Genomic DNA, 22,125 nt, shown 5'->3' with positions numbered 1-22,125 from the left:
GGGAGGGGGGGAAGTTCTGCCATCAGGGATCAGGGACGGGGAGGGTGATCCCCGGCCCCGCCCCGCCCCGTTGCCATTCCTAATGATAACATTAGGAAATTGAATGTTGTCATAGATCATAGGTGTCACGTTACGTTTATATAGGTGTCACGTTACGTTACGTTACGTTACGTTTATGTAGATATGATCTATGGTAACATTCAATTTCCTAAGTGTCACGTTATGTTTATGTAGGTGTCACGTTACGTTTATGTAGATGTCATGTTACGTTACGTTTATGTAGATATGATCTATGGTAACTTGCAATTTCAAATTGTAAGTTACCATAGATCATAGGTGTCACGTTACGTTTATGTAGGTGTCACGTTACGTTTATGTAGGTGTCACATTACGTTATGTTTATATAGATATAATCTATGGTAACATTCAATTTTCTATATATGGTTTTACTATTATTTATGATATTAACAACTAATATTGAGGGTAAATGTGTCAACAAATTTCCTCCAGGACTTATGAGAACATAAGTTTTTTAGTAGGACGATATGTAGCATAAGTCTTCCTAATAGGACTTATAAATAATTTTTCCAAAAATTAAACAACTCTACTCGAAAATAGACTGGCTCGTTTTGGCCCCCCTCTTCCCCTTCCTACCACCCTTTTTTTTTTCTTTTTTCTTTTTTCTCAATGAAATAGTGGCAAGAGGGAGAGAGAGAGAGAGAGAAAGAGAGAAGGATGATGGTGAACAACACAGAACAAAACAACACACACACACACACACACACACAGACACTACAAGAAATTGCACTTTTGGCAACTACTTTTGGCGACGATGTCAATTTTTCGTAGCGAAAAGTATATTTTTTGTGACACAGTGATGAATTTCGTTGGTAAAAGTATACCTTTACCGACACAATTTACTATCGTTGCTAAAAAAGCATAACATTCTTTAAGCACAAAAATTATTTGTTGGCACCAAAATTTCAAAAGTTTTAGCTACAAGGCTTATTTTTTACCAACACAATGAGCGTTGCTATTAGTGTATTTACTTTTGGTGACGACAAGTTGGCGTGGGCAAAGAGTTAAACATTTAGCGACGATAACACTATTCGTCGGTAAAAGTTTTACTAGTGAAACAGGTGATTTATTGATTTGTGTTTTTATTATAACTTTTGAAAGAGTTTTAAATATTCTAGTTATTGAATTGTAAAATTAAAGTGATCATTGAATTAGATCACAAAATGAACCCATCAAGGCTAAACATACTCTTAAGTTGACATGGCTAATTTGAGTTAATTTAAACTTTTCTAAAAAATGTGGTTAGATTATCAATTTCAATATGTTTGATTTTATTTTCATAAACTTAGTTTAATTTTTTTTCTACTAAAAAACTAAAAAAAAATTAATTTTCTTTTTATTATTTTTATATAATTTCATCTTTTATGTCATACACTACAATAAAATTGATTTTTAACGAAACCGCATGGGCGACCTACAAGACACTGATTGTGGGACAGAGGGAGAAGAAAGGCAGTGAATTGGTTGGAAGGGGAAAGGGTTCTTCAAACCGTTGTTCTTCAAAGTTCTACTATCAATTGAATCGGTGGAGATTGAGAGGCAAACACGGTAGTCCCGAAGCCCTTTGGAGGTAGATTTTTCTGTTTCTAGCCAAACTCTGTTCAGATTTTTCTATCACCATTTGTTCTATTTCATGTATATGTTTAGTGATTTGGGGACTTTAATTGAAAAATAAAAATAAAAATTTTGAGAAGTTAAGTTTTAAATTGAGAATTTTGGGTTTTTATTTGGGGGGTTTTGATTGAAAAATTAAGGTTTCGTTGTCATTGCCAATTTTTCAGGTAATTTTGATTTTTACTTCTAATGGTTCCTATTTTACTTTCACCATTCTCTCTTTATTCAAGATTTGTGCTAGGTTTTTGCTGGAAAGAAAATTCGTATGAGGTGATTCTCTTCCTTGTCTTTGTGTGACGTTTGCATATGTTTGTATGTATCTAAATATTAACATATACCAAAATCGTGACTCTCCATATCAAGATGATTTGTGTTATGTGTACGATGATTACTTCTCTGTTTCTCTTTGTTGTTTTTGGCTGGGTATGTTTGTGAATCTATGTTTTCTTAGGTATCTCTATGTATCTCTATTTTATTTCTACTGTCTAGCAGAGAAGAAAACTATATATATGTTATTTATGCCTCCTAGGTGCTTGATAAAATGCCACTAAGAATGGCTGGCTCTTCCTATGCTTTTATATTGTTTTCTTGTGGGTGTTATTTTAATACATATCTATCTATATCTCTATAGTATTATTACAAGTGAACACCTCACTTAATTTCTATGAATTCCTTTCTCTCCTTGCGTCGAGTGTCAATTTCTCTATGCAAAAGGGAAAAAATAGTAGTTATACGAGGGCTATGAATTGGTGGGGTTTAGAGCTATGAATTGTACCTTTTTTTAGTGCTTTTTGTGTGTGGTCTAGGGGTAGTTGACCTGTGGGAGTGGAATTAATGGGCCATTTAGACTTAAGATGTGATAGCATCAATTGTTCATGTATGGCTGGCTTCAGCTCTGTTTTGTTTCTCCTTGAGTAACATGGACTTCTTTATTTCATAAATAGCAAAAAACAAAATGAATAGTTATTAAATTAGATGCCATTATCTGAATGACTCATAATTTTGAAATGGAAAGATGAAAACATTATTAAAAAATCTAAATAGTTGTACATAACTGATAATGTTTCTACCTTCATTTTCTATGCTAGTGAAATGGGCCATTTGGCCTCCACAGGATACTCACTATCAATGGGCGGGTGCAATCCTCTGGATCTTGTGTATAGATATATATATATAAAGAAAATGGCTATATTTGAAGCTTATCATGTTATATATGAGAAATCACCAAGGAGATGAAAAGTTTGGTGAAATAAAAATGTGAATAAATCACAAAATATAATGCTTATTCAGCAAACATAAGCTTGATATGTTCTGTTTTGTGGATTTGCAGAGTTCTTGCCCAAGTTGCATACTTTGGTTCTCACTAACAATCAACTAACGAATTTGGTTGAGATTGATCCTCTTGCATCACTCCCTAAGCTGCAGTTTCTTAGTCTTCTTGATAATAATATCACAAAGAAGCCAAATTACCATTTATATGTCATCCATAAGCTGAAATCATTGCGCTTGCTAGACTGTCAGTATGTTGTTGTCATTTACTTGTTAGTTTTGATTAACTTTCTTAGGCATGTTAAGGCTTAATTTTTTGAAACCAAGCCTCTGTTTGTTATGTGACATGATTAACTTTCAACTGTAACAATGTTCCTATTCTTGAATTTTGCAAATGAGAAATTGTTATCCTTCTGCCTTTTCAAAAAGCATTGGGTTGAAGGTTTGGAGCCTAACCTTAGGGGGGGGAGAAAGGAGAAAAAGTGAAAGCAGGTGCAGAAGTTTTGCATATCATGTTATTTTTTGGTTAAATGCTCCTTGACTTCAGTGGCTTCTATTAAAAATACACATCGATAGGAATATGCTAATATCTAATTTGTTGTATATGAATTTAAGTCTAAAATTTTTCTTTTTTCTCCCTTATAGAAATGTTATTAACTACAAACTAATTACTTTGTATTTTCTAATATTTATTGGAATTTTTCTTCTAAAAGATTTGGATTTACATGCTGTTTTACCTAACTGATACTAAATTGACATGCTGTTTTGGAGTGTGGCCTTGAGGTTGGTGATATTGTTGTCTATTGCTGTGGATTGGCCTCGAGTTCTCTGGGCTTATAAGGAGGCTGCCCCGTTGCTGGGTGGGCTCTGAGTTATCACTTTTAGTTGCTGCTAAATGGAGCAAGGATCATGACATGGCAGCAGGTTCAATATTGCATTAGGAATAGGAGCTGAGCTATGCATATGTCAGTTTGTTTAATTAGATGTATTCTTCATATGGAAGCAGTGTTCACTGGAATCTGTGTCAATGGCTGAGGGTGGTCTGGGCATGGTTGCTGCTGTGATGGTCTCTGGTGTGCTATGTTGTTGGTAAGTTTGCTACTGTTTTTTGGGTGTTTTAATTCTTGGCTGCTCAGCTATGCTCAGGTAGTGGTCTGTTTGTGCTACTCTATTATACTTTTTATGTCATAAATTCCTCAAAACTCTCGTCAAAATACACCCTTGACATAACTAGAGTATCTTGTGAAATTCATATTTTATTTGTTCCTCAATATTTACTCTAGACACATCCCATTTTATTGGTACTTCACTTCAGCACTTCCCCGCTCGTTGCTTGCTTCATATCCTCTCTTTTTGGTAAGTCTAGAAACTGATATAAAAAGCTCTTTCTTGCCTTGCCAGGCATCTCATTCTCGTGTATATGCTAGTTGTTCAGTCACAGTGTGATGAGATATGCTTGCTGCTTGGATTGGATGTCTACGTTTTTCAGATTCTTCTCTATTGTCATGGTTAACAACTCTGGAGTGCAGTGTAGTGGGTATTATATCTTACTAGAAAAGTGGTCCCGAGAAATGTTTTTTCTTTTGAGCTCAGTAAAGTACTGATGGTCATTTCGCCTGCTAATCATATTACATGTTTTATAAGCATAAGAACTTATTTAAAAATCTTTAATGTTAAATGCTTCTCTGAGTTGGTTTTTGTTTGCATAAATAGCTAGCGAGGCTTTTCTTTTTCTTAAACTATTCATGTTTTAGTGTAATAATAGTTTGCAGATCTTTTGATGTAGTGACATTTAGTTAAAATTCTATACAGCATACATGTTGCTTAGAATTTGGATCTCTTTGAAATTGTCCAACTTGAGTTAAAGTACATTTCCCCTTTTCTAACTTGATGTAACATATTTGTTGCAGATTGGGGTTTTTCTTGATAGGAGGGTTTTGTTCTACATTCTTCCAATTTTCTCATTTGTTTTACTTTACTCCAATCTTCCACATAAGGTACTGCTTATGAAACTTGAAATTCAATTTACTTAAGGTCAACTTTTTGCACAAATTCTATCATAGTTGTCAGTGCTGCAGTAGATCCGCTTTATTATTAGTTTTGTTCCATTGTTTATCAGCGGCAATTGCAGCTAGCAGAATGTACATCTCTTTTCTTTTGTTTAATTAATACCTCAATTAATTTATAGGAATACAGAGTTATTTTTATCTTCTTGTAGTTGTTTTAAATGATATATTGAAGAGTAGTTTTATATTTGACCAATAGAGGACTTTGCTTTCTAAAAGCATGTTAGACTTTCAATTTACTATTTGGGCGCATAGCACTAAGTGTTGCTTTCTTAAAACTGGGCTCTTAAAACTGTTTTCTGTGGTTATAATTACTTATTTTTTATACTTAGATATGATAATGGGCTTTTAATGAAGCAAAGAGACATATTTCACTGGTAACTATGTTACCTTCCTAGATGGTGTTGTATGATGCTCTTAATTATGCAATGTGTGAGGCTTATCAGTAGGATGCTACAATAATATGGTAACCCGGATTAATAAATTTTTCAAGCTAAAGATACTACTATTACCCCCAACATTTTGCAAGCTTACTAGTCATCCTGGTCTTAAGCTCTGTAGTTAGTATCTTCAACCCTAAGCAACTGTTTCGGGTCAGTGTTGTCCTGAATCAATTAGTAAATTACCCATGGCTCCTATTTTGCTTCCAGTGGAAACATTTTCCAGATAATATGATGATTTGCTAGGATAATAAGAAGCCTGAATACATGTATACACCATGCGGCTGTGATACAATATGTACGCATTAACAGGGAAATTTTAAATAAAAAAAACATGGACATGGGAAAAAATAAATAGATATCAAAATAATAATAAGGAAAATGATATACAAGTTCACTTTTTAGATGCACTTTCTAGACTCAGTAATGTGTCAAGCAGATGATTGGTTGATAATTAGAGAATATTTAAATATCAACTAATCATCTTCTTGACACGTCACTCCTCATATTTATTTTAAAAACCTCTATTTTAAAACAAATTGGAAGTTTTAAGCTTTTGGATTCTCAAATTTAAAAAGCTAAAGGAAGAGGGATTAATATGTTTAAATTTACATTATTTTTATATTTATTTTAAAAAGCTCTATTCCAAAACAAATTGGAAGTTTTAGGCGTTTGAATTCCTAAAATTAAAAAAGCCCCTTGCTAGTGGGTGGCACACCACCAAAATGGTCTTCCGGTATGACTAGATAAATTACATGTGTCACGTCTAAGGGAGATGTGTGCCGCCAATGTTTGAAGTGTGTTTGGTTTTAAAAGATTTGAAAAATGATAGGATGTGTGTCCAGCATTGGTGGGTGGTTGTTTCTCATAACCCCCATTGTCAAGGTCTCAGAACTTGGTAGAGGAGAAAGAGAGAAAATTAGTTTTGCATTAATCTCTTAATCAATTACAAGACCGAATGTTTCTTAAGTAGAGAGATGCACTAAACACATTAGGAAAGAACAAAATAGGAAACTCTTAAAAGGAAATTCTAATGCTCTAATGCTAAATATACAATACGTTCACAGTGTTGGGGCATGTCCAAAGAGTGTTGGTGTCTAACACGTACCACCATACGCACAGGGCACCTTTTTAAAAGCATTTGTGCTTCCTAGTTGGTATGTTTATGCTAATTCTTTGGTTGTGGTATTGCCCCTAAGTTCGTTATTGAGTATTGCCCCTAAACTTGTATTGTTTAACATGATTGCGTGTGGGGGCATTATGATATCTGGATATGAAACTTTGACCCAAAGTTTGCTTTATGGTGGTGGTTGTTTTCTATTCCCTCACATGTGTGTGGCCCCCTTCTTTTTGGATGCATGTTCTAGTTTGATTCTTTCTTGTTATACGAGTTTGATGTATTTAATGGGATGGGTTGCTCTTTTCACCCCATTTGGTGAATAGAATTACTAATGAACAATTTAGATGTTGAGTTTCAACTCCCTGAATGTTTGTTTAACAGGTTGATTATGGCGAATGTTTCTGAGTTTACAACAATCCAAATATCACCGTGCACTTCAATACAAAGACTCTGGATATTGTTAGCAATACGACAGGGCAAATGTCTGGCATTTTGGTTAGAAAAGTTGACACTAGGGACGAGTCTGTGCTTGAGGCAAAAGGCTTATTCTATGGGATAGGTCATTCACCAAATAGCCAATTTTTGGAAGGCCAAATTGAACTTGACAGCTAAGGTTATGTATTGGTGGAGGGTACTGCAAAAACTTCTATTGAAGGTGTATTTGCTGCCGGAGATGTACAGGTAACTATGTCAAATGTTACTTGATTATTTCCTGCTTCTGTTTGTTATTTTATGGAACTCTCCAGGTTCATTACATGCCCCAAAATGTGCTGCTTTGGCATTTCAAAATGGATTAATTACTCATTTGGGAAATGAAACTCCATCAGTAAGGTGTAGGACAGATTAGGTTTGGCTGCTGCAGGACACTTTCACCAAATGCATATATATCTGGTGGAAGAGATGTATACAATTTTAGTGCAATCCTAGTGCACAAATATTTCCATGATACTGTATTTCCTTTCTTAGATGAACAGTTATGGAATGAGTGAAGTATACATGGAGGACTCAATATGTTAAAAGAGTCTTAGAGAAAATAACTTTGATAACTATTCGTGCTTTGAAGGATCAATTTATGCCGAGTCATATTGCTGAATCTGCACTAACATTAACGGGGTATGTTTAGATTTATCTAAGACACGCTAAGAAATTCAGGAGTGTTTGAGGATAAATATAGAAGATTTAAGGGGTTTATGGGATAAAATTTTCTGTTTTGTATATTTTTGGGCTTCATCGGCCCCCTCTTTCAAGGAGACTTCCTTATTTTTTATTGTTAGATATTGGAAAGCTGTGTGTGATATGTAATCTTTCAGTTTTTTATCTTGCTTTTAGCTTTTGCTGGTGGACTTCTTGGCCACTTGTTCTCTGTTGAACTTCCTTTAATACATTCTCTTTGTTATTGATTAAAAGGTAATTATTTCTAATTTAGTATTAAAAGAAGTATTACAGAGAACAAATGGGCAAGATAGATTTATTTATGTTTTATTAAATTTTAGTAGTTAAGGGTAATTTGGTTAATTTTAAATTATGAACTGTTAGGGAATGGGCCCAACATGTATATGATGATCTTACAGATTTGTATTAGTCATTGAACTTGTAATTTTTTGAGACTTGTATTTCAGTTTCCCGGTCTTCATATAGGATCATGAAAGGAGGCAAGCCATAACTGCAGCAGGTTTAGGATGCATTGCTGCTTTATCAGTTGAGAGATATCTTGCGAGCAATAATCTCCTTGTTGAATTTCACCAGGTATTTTTAATCCTGATTGCATTCCATTTCATCTGTTCAACTTCCCTCTTCAATCTATATCTGTGATTAATTTTGTGGTGGATTCTTGTGAGGTTAAAAGAGAATTGGGGTAGTATGTGGTGCGTTGTGTGAAAACTTAGACAAGACCAATGTGCGTAATGATGGATCCAGCAGTTGAGGCTGTTAGATGGTTCCAACTGCCCTGGTCCTTGAACTAGTCAAGTTTGGTGGTTGCATAACTCTGAAAACTATTGAAACCCTTTTTATTCTCTCTTTCTACCTACTTTATTTTTTTTGAAGTATTTGAAGACAGTTGGAACCTCTAGTTAGATTGATGACCCATTTAACATGTTCATGGTTTCGCTTGACCAGGTGGTGTTTTTCACCCCTTATACAAAGCTTTATTGAGGGGCTAAATCTCTCCTTTTTGTTTTATCACTTTACAAAAACACAGCTCCCAGAACCTTACTATCATACCCGTTATTATAGGTAAAAGAATCTGCAAGATTACATCAAGTAATGCAGACGATTCTCACTATAGGATATGCATTGAACCAAGGCACTGCTTGAGGTATTATTCTGTGAGATTGAAGTATGTTATGATCTGTAATATTTTGTTTGGTGGAAAGCTTTTGGCATTGATGTCCTCATTTGTATTTCAGGATCTGCCATAGGATTCAAATTGGACAGCCTACTTAAGTTGTCTGATGCTCGTGCAAGGAACAATAAAATGACATTGATGCATTAGCGACCTCAGGAACTTGATTTATGCCCAGGAGTAGGCATACAATGTTTTCTGTAAAAGAGAAAAATTTAGAAATATGCTTGAAAGGAAAAATGCTGACTCTTCTTTTTGTAAAGGAATTGTTGGATCTTCATAGATGTACATAATTCTAGTTTCATGACAAAACTAGTGTATGTTTGTTGGCAGTGATGCTGAGATATAAAATAAAGGGGATTTGCCAATACTGAAATTTTAATCTTAGTGGAAAATTCAGCAGTAAATTTGGTTTGATTTTCTTTTGTTAAAATCTGCAAGTTCTTGCTTAGTTAAGTATACCGACACATTTATCTTGCAGGGAAGAAGTGCAGATTCATTGTCTCAGTATTTTGGGGATCCAGCCAGGTGCCCTTTTGAACAAGGTTTGGTTTTATTTTCCACATTTATGTACTTAATTTTCTGTTGCTGTCAAGTAAGGAAGTTCACTACATTTCTTTTCTATTTGATCTGCCACATTGATTATGTTAGAGATGTATCTGTATGTAGGTTAGATTAGATGATGGAAGTGAAAATGCTTACATTTCAAGGTAGCCCTCAACATGATCCTGCTCACATTATAGTAACATAATGTAAATAACGAAAGGATTTTTAAAGTGACCATAGTGTATAGCAGAACAGCCAATAGTAGACACAGAAGAGAGTTAGAAGAGAGGAAGTATCACCAGCCTCAATAAATCTCCATGTTTTTTGTCCTCTGCTTCAATGGCTCTGTCCAATATACCTCCAACTGTGTGACTGGTAATGCAGAAACAGCAGATTATAGCATTTAGTATGTCTAAAACTGTACTCTATGATTGTTAACCTACAAGGACAATACAGTAAGATTAATTTCCAAATGTGTGATGTATATTCATGGAATTTGAAGAGACCGTGTTCAGTGAATAAAGTAAGATTACAGTATCATGATTGTCAAGTTATATTTGCAATTTCAAACTAAACTGGGAAAAAAATTACAGATAAAAACCTTTTATCTTCATCAAATGGCTCGCTAAGGTGCATTAAGGACTGTTTTATACATACAATTTACAACTAAGGAACACAGACTGAGTAGGGAAAGAGTTCGGCTCTGCTTCATGAATGTAAGTTACAGAAGTATGCTAAAGAACCAACAAACCTTTCGGCTGTAATAAAATTGGATATGATCTATTAATTACAAATCTTTAAATGCAGGTTTTGGAGTTGGGGATGAATTTTCGTACTGCAGATGATATGAGTGCAATACTTGCTGGAAGAGAATGGGTTGCGGAATGTGGGTGAAGTTGCACCTGTCAGGCATGCATCTTGAAGGGAAGGTAACAACTAGTATATTCTTATTTTTGGACTAGACTGTGTATGCATGCTATATTTTGTCATTTGTATTATATGTTCATAGCCTATAATGAATTTGAATATTATATGAACATTGAAAACTGTAAAGGTTGAATATTATTGGATTGTTATTTGTGATTTTATTGGGTATAGAAAAGTCTTAATGGTCAAAGAGCCAAAATTCTCTATTTCTGAGTCTTTTTTCTAGTAGAATTAGGAGAAATCTAGTATGCTGTAGATACATATGTAATCTTTCTATCCTATAAATTAAAGCTGACATTGTGAAATTGTATTTGTGTAGTTTTGGTTAACACTTGCAAAAGAGTAGTTGTACATATATTCAAATGCTTTCAAATGCAATGCACTCATCTCAACTTCTAAGTGAAAGACAATGGACTATTTCAGTATCTGTTGAATGCCCAAATTCTCTATTTCTCTTCAAGATGACATCAATTGTTGCCCGGACATAAGTTCTTACCTTGCATCATGAATGACAGATATGTCATATTCCACCACTGAGACTTGTTTAAGGAAGGAAAATTTTGGCCAGATAGCCGAAGGTATGTTTCATATATTTTTTTCCTTGGTTCATGAAAAAAAGAAAAAGAAAGTGTCATGTCTACCTATTTGTTCCAGTACATGCTTCAAGTTTGCTAATTCTATCTAGTTGCACTGACAGTTAAGCTTGTTATGGATGAAAAGGTGAAGAGGTCAAAGGGGTATGCTTCTATTCAGTACACTAGTCAAGACGATGCCCTGCTAGCTCTAGAAAGCATGGATCATAAGGTAATAGGCGTATATTTGGTTGACATATTTCCACAATAATGCTAACTTTATCATCATATAATAAAATACTAATTTATGGTCTTGCTTCTGTAGACTAACACATTGTTTTCAAATAAAATTTGCTTATTGATGGTTAGGGATGGCTTTAAAATGGGAATGTTACCGCAATAAAGGTTCTTTCACCTGAATCAAAACAGGGAGTGAAGGAGTTCTTGACAGAGATTAGAGTGATTTTAGATATAGAGCACAAAATTTAGTCAAGCTCTATGGCTGTTGCGTGGATGAAGATCATAGAATTCTGGTCTACAACTACCTTGAGAATAACAGCCTTGCGCAAACACTTATTGGTAATTTAATCTATCCGTTCTTAGTTTGGTACTCTTACGCTTGTTGGATTGGCATAAAAACACAAATTTGGCACCTCAATTTACGAACTTTAGCTTTAAAGCATCATCATCATTATCATGACCTTGGCTTTCAGGTGGAAGTTACAGTAGCATCCAGTTTAGTTGGCGAACACGAACTAGAATTTGCGTTGGGATTGCACGGGGACTTGCCATTCTTCATGAGGAAGTGCGACCACATATCGTTCATCGAGATATCAAAACTAGCAATATTCTCCTCGACAAAGACTTGACACCCAAAATTTCAGATTTTGGTCTACCAAAACTTATCCCAGCCAACATGACTCATGTCAGTACCCGTGTGGCAGGAACGATGTAAGTTCTAACAATAATGCATCATTTTTTTAATCCATCTAATCATAAGAGTTCATTTTCATTACGTTCTTAGAGAAATTACTAAAAACATACATTGCATTTGTACTCGAGATAGTGACTTGCACAAGATGGGTTATTGGTTTGATATCAAATAATCCCCAGTCATGCACATGTTGTCTACAAAGAAATGGCAACTTAATCAGTCGTCTTTAAATCATGCTCTACTTTTTTGTTGTTGAATTGTCTACATAGTAGATAGTTATTTTTTGTTGATTTTGTTGATGAAGGAGATTCATTGGTGGAATCTTTTGGGTAGAATTATGGATGGCAATTAAATCCGTACGTAATGGAAACCCACCCTGCCTCGCTATTATTAGAGAGGATTTCCCCAAATTCCCCCCCTCCCCCCCCAATGATTAACTGTTTTTCTTCTCTCATTTTTCAGAGCACTAGTGGCTGATGGTTGTTGCTTGTTGGTCTGCTGTCGGTCTGCTGCTGCTGTTGCCGCCGGTGTGCTGTTGTAGAATTTTGCTGGGCTGCTGCTGCTGCAATGTTGCTGTGAAGCAGGCTGCTACTAGATGCTGGTCTGCTACAAATTTGGGTGGTTGTTAGTTTCATGTTTTCATTTTGTTATCTGCTGTTTTTACTATGGGTTCACAATTTGGATGTATTTGAGTATTTTAGTGAGTTTATCCTTTCAGGTTTTATACACCCGCTTCCAAAAGCATATTTTTCAACAGTATTTTTTTTTGTCTACACATCAACTTTAGATGATTTAATATCAATGTTATTAGTTTGTAATAGTAGTACCTGAGGGATGCCTCTTGTAAATATGTAAATCTTATAAAAAAATATAAATGATTTTCAATTTTTTTTGCCGCTACAAAAATTATTGTTGTCAAAAAGTAAAGCTTTCTCGACAAACAACTTGTCGGTAAATGTGTAGCCAAAAGTTTATTTTTGCCCACTCGTATTGTGTTGCTAAAAGTGTATTTTTTGCTAAAAAAGTATAGCTTTATCGGCAACCAAATCGTTGGCAAATGGCAACATTTACCGACGTAAATGTGCCCTAAAAGTTTATTTTTGCCTACTCATATTGTGCTGGTAGAAATGTATTTTTTGCCAAAACTAATTTGTCATTGCCAAAAGTAAAGTTTTAGCGACAAACAAATCGTTGGCAAATGGCAACATTTACCGACGTCAATGTGTCGCCAAAAGTTTACTTTTGCAGACGCATATGTTGTTGCTAAAAGTATATTTTTTGCCCATGCAAATTTGTGTCGCGAAAAGTGTCACAATCATCATATTTGAATGACTTTTACCGACGCAAGGTAAATTGCCGACGATGGATGAAGGCTTTTATCGACGACTGTGTTCGTCGCTAAAGGCATTACTTTTACCAATGCAATAATAATTTCGTCGGCAAAAATTTTTGCCGACTCACTTTTGCCTACGGGTTGCCAACGTAGCCTTGTGTGTCAGCAAAACTCTTTGCTAACGAATTTTCCCTTTTAGCAACATATTTTGTTGCGTTGCGAAAAATGTAATTTCTTGTAGTGAGAGAAGAAGAGATGGGAGAACACCACACAGAAGAGATGGGAGAACACCATTATTAAACAACACCAAAAAAAAAAAAAAACCACTAAGCCAGACCCAACAGCAAATGCACCATTGTTAAACAACACAAAAAAAAAAAAAAAAAACATGTAATCGTCGTACCTCAAATAACACTCATCGTAGAACAATCAACCATCGCGAATCAGACGTTGGAAAAGGGAGGCAACAAAGGATCTGGGTTTTGATTTGAGCGAAATAGAGATCGCAATTGGAGCGAGAAAGGTCTTTCAAGCACTCTCTGAAGGCGTAGACTGTGGTGTTGCCGGAGCCATTTATTGCGCCGCCGTAGTGTTGGGCAGAGACGAGGGGGGTCACGGCGAGCAAGAGAGAGAGAAACAGAACAGAGATAGAGAAGAGGAGAGAGAACACTTCCAGAAGAGAGCAGAACAGAAGTAGAATAGAGAGGGAAGGAGAGAGCTCTTACAAAACTTGCAAATTAAAAAAAGGGATATTAATATTTATTTATTTATTTATTTTTGTTTAAATAAAAACTAATCAATGGAAAAAAAAAAATTAATTTTTAAAAACTATAAAATTATAAAACTTAAATTAGAAACTTAGAGCTCTTACAAAACTTGCAAATTAAAAATCCATTTTCCTAATATAAAATATAGAAATGGAGAAAACCAACTAATAAATAAGAATAATACCATAAATTAGTATATCAATTAATATATTAATGGATAATGTGGTATAATTTTAAAATTTTTAAATATTTTTAATTTATATAATAGATGAGGTTATAATTTTAAAATAATAATATATCGTTATATGTTCATATATTAATTATTATATTAATTAATACATATAGCACCATTATAAATAAATCAGCACCTCACGGTAATAAGTCATATTTTAATTGACAATAACATTTTCTTTTGGAATTGTGGTTTACAATTGTAGTTGTCAATCCTATTTCTAGTCCTGCCACAAATTTTTAGTTCAACTTTTTTTGAATTCCTCAAGTCAGATTTGCAGTCCAAACTTGTTTGTTTAAACTTGATTCGAATATAATAAATTCAAGTAAGACTAAACCCAAATTACCCACAAATTCAATCTTTAAAATAATAATAAAAAAAAAACTAGATTGGTTATATAATTTGTTAAAATTAAACTCTAAAATTATTAATAAGATCAAAACAAAATTATTTTTATAATGAAAGAGAGATGAGAATCGAGGTATCAATGCACTATTCCAATAATCTTTGTCATTTATGAGAAAGAAAATAAAATGTTAGAATTTTGTATTGTATTACTCGGGTGTATAATAATTAGTGATATAATCTAACGATTTTGATAATTTTAACATCATTTAATGACTCATAATATATATTTAATTATATATATAATGTAATTCAGATTTTAAGTCGTTCAAATTGCTCGGTTTTTTTTAGTCAAAGTCAAAAGGCTAAAAAGTCAACAACTCATACTAAAAAGTCAAAGATTCATTTTTTTCTCTATTTTTTACACATTTTTCGTAAAAAGCCAAAAAATCATCCCAAATATACTAGTTTTTTTTAGTTCATTTTTAGCCAAATAGCTAAAAAGTTACTAAGAGGTTGTTTGGGATGTCCTAAAAAAATGCACTTTTTGTCTTTTTGGACTAAAAAATTGAGGAAAAAAATATGGATGTTTGGGTTAATTTTTGAACTTTTTATGTAAAAATGTGTAATAAAAAATTATAAAAATTGATTTGTAGGGAAAAATTAGGATTGAGAGTTGTGCAGCCGTAATTGTTAAGTTTTGGTGAATAGTGTTAACTTTTTAACTTTTTAAGTAATTTTTTGACTTTTTAACTTTTTTGTAATATACCAAACTTAACCTAAATTAACATGTTTCCAAACGGGACCTAAAAAAAAAAGAAATAATATTAAAAGGAAATAATGAAAACAAAAAAAAGGAATACCTCCTCCAACACCACCACCACCAACAAAAAAAAGAAAGAAATAATGTTAAAAAGGAATAGTTGAGCATGGGAGGAAATTTTTTTTTTTGAGAAGTAGGGAGGGAATTTTAAATTGAGTGAAATTTATTTATTTGTTTATTTATTTTTTTCTGAGTTTTATTTCCCGGATATATGTATGTATATATATAGGGGAGTGGAGGGGAGGGGCAGCCATTGAAACCTTTGATAAGGCCACCACCAATACCTCCTCCAACACCACCTATACCACCACCACCTATACCACCACCTCCTCCAATAGCACCACCACTACCTACACCGCCACCGACACCCCCGCCAGTACCTATACCACCACCAACGGCCTCCTCCAACACCACCACTACCACCTATGCCCCACCAACACCCCCACTGCCACCCCACTGCCACCGCCAATACCTCCTCCAACACCACCACCACCACCTATACCACCACCAACGCCTCCTCCAACACCACCACTACCACCTACGCCCCCACCAATACCCCCACCACCGCCACCACCAATACCTCCTCCAACACCACCACCACCACCACCACCAACAGCTCCCCCTATTCCACCACCACAACCAATACCCCCGCCACCACCTATACCACCACCAACACCTTCCCCTATTCCACCACCACCACCACCACCGCCAATACCCCGCCAACACCACTACCACCACCTATGCCGAGGGGAGGGGAGGGGAGGGAGGGAGGGAGGGAGGGAGGCGAGGGGAGGGGAGGGGAGGGAGGGAGGGAGGGAGGGAGGGAGGGAGGCGAGGGGAGGGAGCGGTCTCGCTTTTCTTCTCTTCTCGCTATTTCTTTTCTTTGAAAGAGACAGGGCAAAGCTTTCTCATTCTCCTCCTCTGCCGCACAACCAATCGTCTTCATCTTCCGAAACCCATGTTTTCCAATCAAAGCTTCCTAACATTCCCATCTCCAACCACCTACCTCCACATTTACTGCTTCCAAAACCTCTCTTAATTCCTAGACAGACCCTGTCTCATCATCGATTCCACCGGTAAATCCTATTCTTTCTCCGAAACCCACCTCATTTCCCAGAAAGTCACTGCCGGATTCGTCTTCGGTGCTTTGATGATCACCCGTTGAAGCAGCTTCCTTGAACACCCGTTGAAGCAGCTTCCTTGAACCTTTCATCTCTCCACATCACTCTCATTCTCCTCCTCCGCCGCACAACCAATCGTCTTCATCTTCCGAAACCCATGTTTTCCAATCAAAGCTTCCTAACATTCCCATCTCCAGCCACCTACCTCCACATTTACTGCTTCCAAAACCTCTCTTAATTCCTAGACAGACCCTGTCTCATCATTGATTCCACCGGTAAATCCTATTCTTTCTCTGAAACCCACCTCATTTCCCAGAAAGTCACTGCCGGATTCGTCTTCGCATTCATATCACCCGTTGAAGCAGCTTCCTTGAACCTTTCATCTCCCGTTGAAGCAGCTTCCTTGAGCCTTTCATCTCTCCACATCACTCTTAGCGAGGGGAGGGGAGGGTGGGCCGGAAGGGGGGAGGGAGGGAGTGAGGGGAGAGGAGTGACGTGAGTGAGGGGAGGGGAGTGACGTGAGGGGGGGGGGGGGGGGGGTTGGGGGGGCGGGGGGTTGGGGCGGGGGGGGCGGGGGGGGGGTTGGGTTTTGGGTTTGAGTGATGAACATGAAGTTACAAAAGAGGGTAAGCTTTACAATTTTGATTCTCATTAAATTTTTAAATTTTTATCTTTCTTTCTTTTAAATTTTTATCTTTCTTTCTGTTTGAGAAGATTTTATCTTTCTTTCTTTTAAATTTTTTTTTCCTCCAATGGTTTGCAGCTTCAAGATTATGTGGAATATATGGTTCTGCTGCACGTGTGATTCTCGTGCCATCTATACGGGACGCAAATCATGACTTTGTTTTCTCTCAGGTAATTTTATTGCTAAATTAATTTATATAGTATCTCTATTTTCCCAGTTAGTTAACAAAAAATTGAGATCATAATTAAGTGTTAATTTCTAGATTAATGTTGTTGGCTTTGATTCTGCAGCCTGCTTTTGATATTCAGCAAGCCGATCTCAAACATCAGGTATGCATGATTCTACTAGACTAGGGGAAGCCCACCTGTGAACTGGTTGCTAGATCCAGATCATTTTTCAGTTTGCAGTCTCGCAAGTCACAATTTTAAAGAAATTACATTGTCTTACCAGATAACCAGTCTTACAAATCCGGGGATTTTCAGTGCAAATGAGGTAATCACTAATTGCCTTTATTCTTAAATTATGATTGTTCGTACTTGTAGACATTAATTTCATGTTTGTGTGTGCTCCTCCGAATTCTTCAAAATGCATTGATGAGATGAAATTTTTTTGCGTTATATCAATCTCATGATTGTTCGTATTTAGTTTTTTTATTGTTGTGTTGTTTTTCTTTGATTTCATTCGGAGTTCATATCCTCAAAAAACATGTGCAAAGTGAAGCTAAAATTCCTTTATTATGTTGTTTAGCTTTAAGTTTGTGTGTTCATTTGCCTGGTGTGCAGATGAAGAAGCGAAAGCTTAAGGATGGGGAGGAGGAAAATGCATGAAGTGGAGAAAGCCAAAGACGAGCAGATTTCAAAGAAGCGGCAGAGAGAAGAACGGCGTGGAAGGTACCGTGAGCAAGACAAACTAAATAAGAGAATCCAGAAAAATGCCAGGGACTAAATGTTCCAATTTGCAGATTCCCTTTCCCAGTTTTGTTTTTATAGGGGGACACAAAGGGGTCAATGGTGTAATGGATAGACTCAGAGGTGTTGAGGTTGCAATAATAACTGACCTTAATTATCTGGGATACAAGAAGAGTTGGCTTGGTTTGGTAACATTTGTGTAAAAACTATTCAAGAAATTAATTTTGGGAAATTCATTTGCCTCAGTGATTTTTTTAAAATTATTTATTTGTGTTAAGTCTGGAACTTTAAAAAATCTATTAAAGTTTAACATTTTAGGATTATGACTTTTAGGCTTTTTTGAACCCAAAAACAGCTTAGGAAAAGCCTAAAACTAGATATTTTTTTACTTCTTTTCTGGGTTTTCTTATTTTTCTCTGAAGTTGAGAGAAGGGCAGTTGAGGTAAAAGCAAGAGCTTATTGATATATATGAGATGTTGACTTATCTGATCATTAAGGCCTCCTTTGGGAATCTTCTTTTTTAGTTAAAAAGTCAAAAAGTTACTAAATTAGTCAAAAAGTCAATAATTCATATTAAAAAGTCAAAGGTTCTTTTTTTTCTTTATTTTTTATACATCTTTTCATAAAAAGTTAAAAAGTCATCTTAAACATACTAATTTTTTTTAATTCATATTTCAGTCAAAAGTTATTAAATTAGTATGTTCTCAAACGAAGCCTAATTTCAGGGTCTTGGGGATAATTGAATTGCGCGCAAATTGATCGGATACCTAATTATCAAAAAAAATGATGTTGGTTTGTCTTGTCTTACGGCTCCCCATGGTCTTAAAACAAGGTGTTATGACTACTTGCACAACTAGTTGATTAATTATTGAAGCATATAATCAATGGAAGTACACTTTTCGAATCTCTTTAATTATTGAAGCATATAATATTTTACCAGCCAGTGAAGTATAATTTTTCAAATCTCTTTGTTCAATTTTAGCCCCTTTGACTGTAAGTTATAAGCTAGTTTAATGTGGTTTTTTTTTTTTTTGTTAATTTGGTGTTAAATTTGTTAACAAAAATTGTCGCGTGACTCTGGCACTACTGCCACTAATACAATTTTAATTGAAATAAAAAGATAATTGTTGGGGTATTTCAAATTTGAAACATAAGTCATAAAACTGCATTTGTAAAAAAAATAAAAAATTGACGATGATGTAATTTCAAAGGGTCAACCAGATCGATATTCCCATTTGTTCTTATTTTTCTTTTATTTTTTGTCATATATCAATTATTTGATTAAAAACTTTGTTTTCAAGGGTCTCTTATTGAAGTAGTCCCATTAAAATTAATTGGAAAAAGAGTTGAAATTTTGATTTTCTGCAAAATCAAACTACTGCATTCAATCAAATTATCTTGAGGAAATTTTAAAAAATTAGGTTTCTTCACAAAATCAAAAATTAGTGACATTTTTAACTATTTCTGATGTTTTTTTTCATTTTACAAATGAGGAAAAATATTCGAAGAACGTTGTAGGTTTTGTAGGTATTTTTTGTAATTTTAATATTTTAATTTGGCTCAAATTTTATTTTAATATCCCATTACTTCAATTTAAACGATTTAGTTACTACATTTTAAGTCTAATTTTAATTAGATTGTTAAAATTAACAATTTTATAATAAGTTTCAAATTTCTCCTATATACGTGTAGAAGAAACTAATAATTATTTGAACAAAATAATTAAATTGAGACTAGGTTTAAAGCATTATTCAAACTAAAATAATAAGGTTAAAAATAAAATTTAAATTAAATTTTAAAAGTGAAAAGTGTAATTTACTCTAATAAAAAATAATTGAGAGGGATATAATAAAATGAAATTACGTAAAGAAAATTCTATTGGAGGGTGTATCATGTACCTTAGTTACAACTTTTGTAATTTTCAGTTATGGGGAGCTACTTCAATTAGTTATGGTATTATTTTAATTATAATTTAAAATATTTTTTATTTGGTCATGACTCAATTATTTTAAAATAAATTACAAATGCATCTCTGAGATTTGTTCAAAATAATCAGTCTTACAAATCCGGGGATTTTCAGTGCAAATGGGGTAATCACTAATTGCCTTTATTCTTAAATTATGATTGTTCGTACTTGTAGACATTAATTTCATGTTTGTGTGTGCTCCTCCGAATTCTTCAAAATGCATTGATGAGATGAAATTTTTTTGCATTATATCAATCTCATGCACCACAAAAAAGCTTGAAACCGTACTTTTGGAGTAAAAACACACTAATTAGCAGAATGCCCTAAACTTGAGATGAATACAATTTGGAAGAGCAACATGGAATTAGAAAGAATCTAGTTAAGGTTCTCCCAGGGGAATATGTTTAATCTTATTATTTTAAATTCTAAAACAATGGTTTGAAGCATTTTGAGTTAAAACACACTGTACAAGTCTCTAATTAGTTTTCAATCACATTTTGGGTTTTCAGATCAAGGTAGGTTGCTGCACTGTAGATGTTCTCAAACAACTTAGCAGAGAGGAGATCTCACGGAATCCATCTGGGGGATCCAAGCAGCGCATGAATAGACTTGCAAATCATCTACTTAGCCAGCACAGGCATGTTTTTATTATTCTCTTAATGGAAATTTCTGTATTTGATATTAAAGAAGTTTAAACAATTGAAAAGACGGTTACTTTTTGAAAACAGCTTCTATCCTCTATACCCACCAATGGAAGATACTCCCGTGGATTTTTCTCTCGCTCCAGAGGCTCTTCAGATCCCTTGTAATCTAGATATCCTAATCCTATCCTCTGACTTGGCTCATTTCGTGAAGGTAAATGATAGTTCTAGTTATATCAAAGTAATGATGGATATACGAAATAGAATAGTTATACAAAATGATGTGTCAAAATGATATTCATTCATTTCAAATCAAAAGACTCATGAAAGTGACTTGTTATTTCAAAACTGCCATTGACACGCCATTCTAGTGGACTTTTTTGTACATAAATTCTGTTTGCAAACCAGTTTTCTTTCTTATCTAGCTTAGAGCAGATTGGATTGTATGAATGAAATTTAACTCTTCATCTTCTATGCGGACAGGTGTTGTCAATTGGGGATAAAAATGACGGAGAAGAGCAAGCGAAGTGCATTTGTGTTAATCCGGGAAGACTAGCTAGGGGCGAAGGAGCGGGTTTCTTCGTGGAGCTTAACTACGGGGGAAGCCCTGATTCAACCAGTGCTTCAGTTATAAGCATATGGACCTTAAACTACCGCGTGTAGTGATTCAACAAGTGCTTCAAAAAAAAAGTAAACCCTAAACTTATAGAGCTTGCAGTTGCAGATGATATCAGTTTGTTTGGAAGCAAACTAGAGACCTATCATAGTGGACACCAAATTCTAATGGAGGAGCTTAGCACCATGAAGACTGTTTAGGGAGTGCTGTCATGTAGTACTAGTTTCACATCACAATTAAGGTGATGTTACTAACATGATGTTCTATTAATGTATTATTATTGTCTTTTCAAGATGGCAATGATTTCGCTCTTTACCAACCAAAAAAAGAAGGGAAAAGGAAAAGATAAAAAAAGTCGTTTTTGGTTTTGTTTTTGTTTTGTTTTATTTTTGCTTTTCATGTTTTAAGAAATACAAGCAATGAAAAGTTTGACAATCATTTTTATTTTGCACGAAAATAATTGTTATTTTTGAAAAGGCAAATGCTAATGAATGTCTTTGTGGCAAATTGTCTTGGAAATAGTTAAAAAATGTTTAAAAAATAATATTTTGAATTCAGCTAAATAAAAAGTGTTTTGATTTCAATAAGCCTCTTATTCCTTGTGTCTCATTAACACTTGTTTAGAATTCTTTTTGCAAAAAATAGGTGTTTACAGAAAAATAAATAAATAAATAAATTCCTTAAAACTAATCAAAACAAAATTATTTTTATAATGAAAGAGAGATGAGAATTCAGGTACCAATGCATTATTCCGATAATCTTTGTCATTTATGTGAGA

General features: G+C 34.6%; 2 protein-coding genes and 1 long non-coding RNA gene across 39 annotated transcripts; all 3 read left to right on the top strand.

Annotated features, from left to right (window-relative positions):
• The first annotated feature begins 1,449 nt into the window (after window positions 1–1,449).
• On the top strand, window positions 1,450–12,816 carry LOC145792171 (organelle RRM domain-containing protein 1, chloroplastic-like). 37 transcript variants are annotated; one of them, XR_014331388.1, is made up of 17 exons: window positions 1,450–1,648; window positions 1,923–3,885; window positions 3,968–4,050; window positions 4,363–4,498; window positions 4,872–4,958; window positions 6,969–7,268; window positions 8,226–8,333; window positions 8,823–8,904; window positions 8,996–9,111; window positions 9,413–9,476; window positions 10,071–10,193; window positions 10,285–10,406; window positions 10,920–10,982; window positions 11,102–11,208; window positions 11,346–11,555; window positions 11,690–11,927; window positions 12,373–12,816. XR_014331388.1 is itself a non-coding variant. In XM_082872881.1 (13 exons), the coding sequence occupies exons 9-11, from the start codon at window positions 10,922–10,924 to the stop codon at window positions 11,463–11,465; spliced, it is 228 nt and encodes a 75-aa protein (XP_082729007.1). In that variant the 5' UTR covers window positions 1,452–4,050; window positions 4,872–4,958; window positions 6,969–7,268; window positions 8,207–8,333; window positions 8,823–8,904; window positions 9,413–9,476; window positions 10,071–10,193; window positions 10,285–10,406; window positions 10,920–10,921; the 3' UTR covers window positions 11,466–11,555; window positions 11,690–11,927; window positions 12,373–12,816. The 37 variants fall into 37 exon arrangements, 2 of the variants coding, with proteins under 2 accessions (XP_082729007.1, XP_082729006.1); XR_014331385.1 differs by having other exon boundaries at window positions 8,207–8,333; XR_014331401.1 differs by lacking the exons at window positions 4,363–4,498; window positions 8,996–9,111 and adding an exon at window positions 12,215–12,266 and having other exon boundaries at window positions 8,207–8,333.
• A 3,872-nt stretch (window positions 12,817–16,688) lies between these two features.
• Window positions 16,689–18,194, top strand: LOC145793972 (uncharacterized). The gene is made up of 6 exons (XM_082876891.1): window positions 16,689–16,727; window positions 17,055–17,157; window positions 17,295–17,386; window positions 17,507–17,545; window positions 17,667–17,708; window positions 17,999–18,194. The coding sequence occupies exons 1-6, from the start codon at window positions 16,689–16,691 to the stop codon at window positions 18,041–18,043; spliced, it is 360 nt and encodes a 119-aa protein (XP_082733017.1). The 3' UTR covers window positions 18,044–18,194.
• A 2,620-nt stretch (window positions 18,195–20,814) lies between these two features.
• LOC145792175 (uncharacterized) lies at window positions 20,815–21,647 on the top strand. Its single transcript, XR_014331447.1, has 2 exons — window positions 20,815–20,945; window positions 21,215–21,647. It is a non-coding gene; the product is annotated as an uncharacterized LOC145792175 (long non-coding RNA).
• Window positions 21,648–22,125: the final 478 nt, after the last annotated feature.

Source organism: Camellia sinensis, chromosome 6, assembly GCF_055761805.1.
Source record: "Camellia sinensis isolate YWXY chromosome 6, ASM5576180v1, whole genome shotgun sequence".
Classification (NCBI taxonomy): domain Eukaryota; kingdom Viridiplantae; phylum Streptophyta; class Magnoliopsida; order Ericales; family Theaceae; genus Camellia; species Camellia sinensis.
This window is presented reverse-complemented; position numbering and strand designations above follow the sequence as displayed.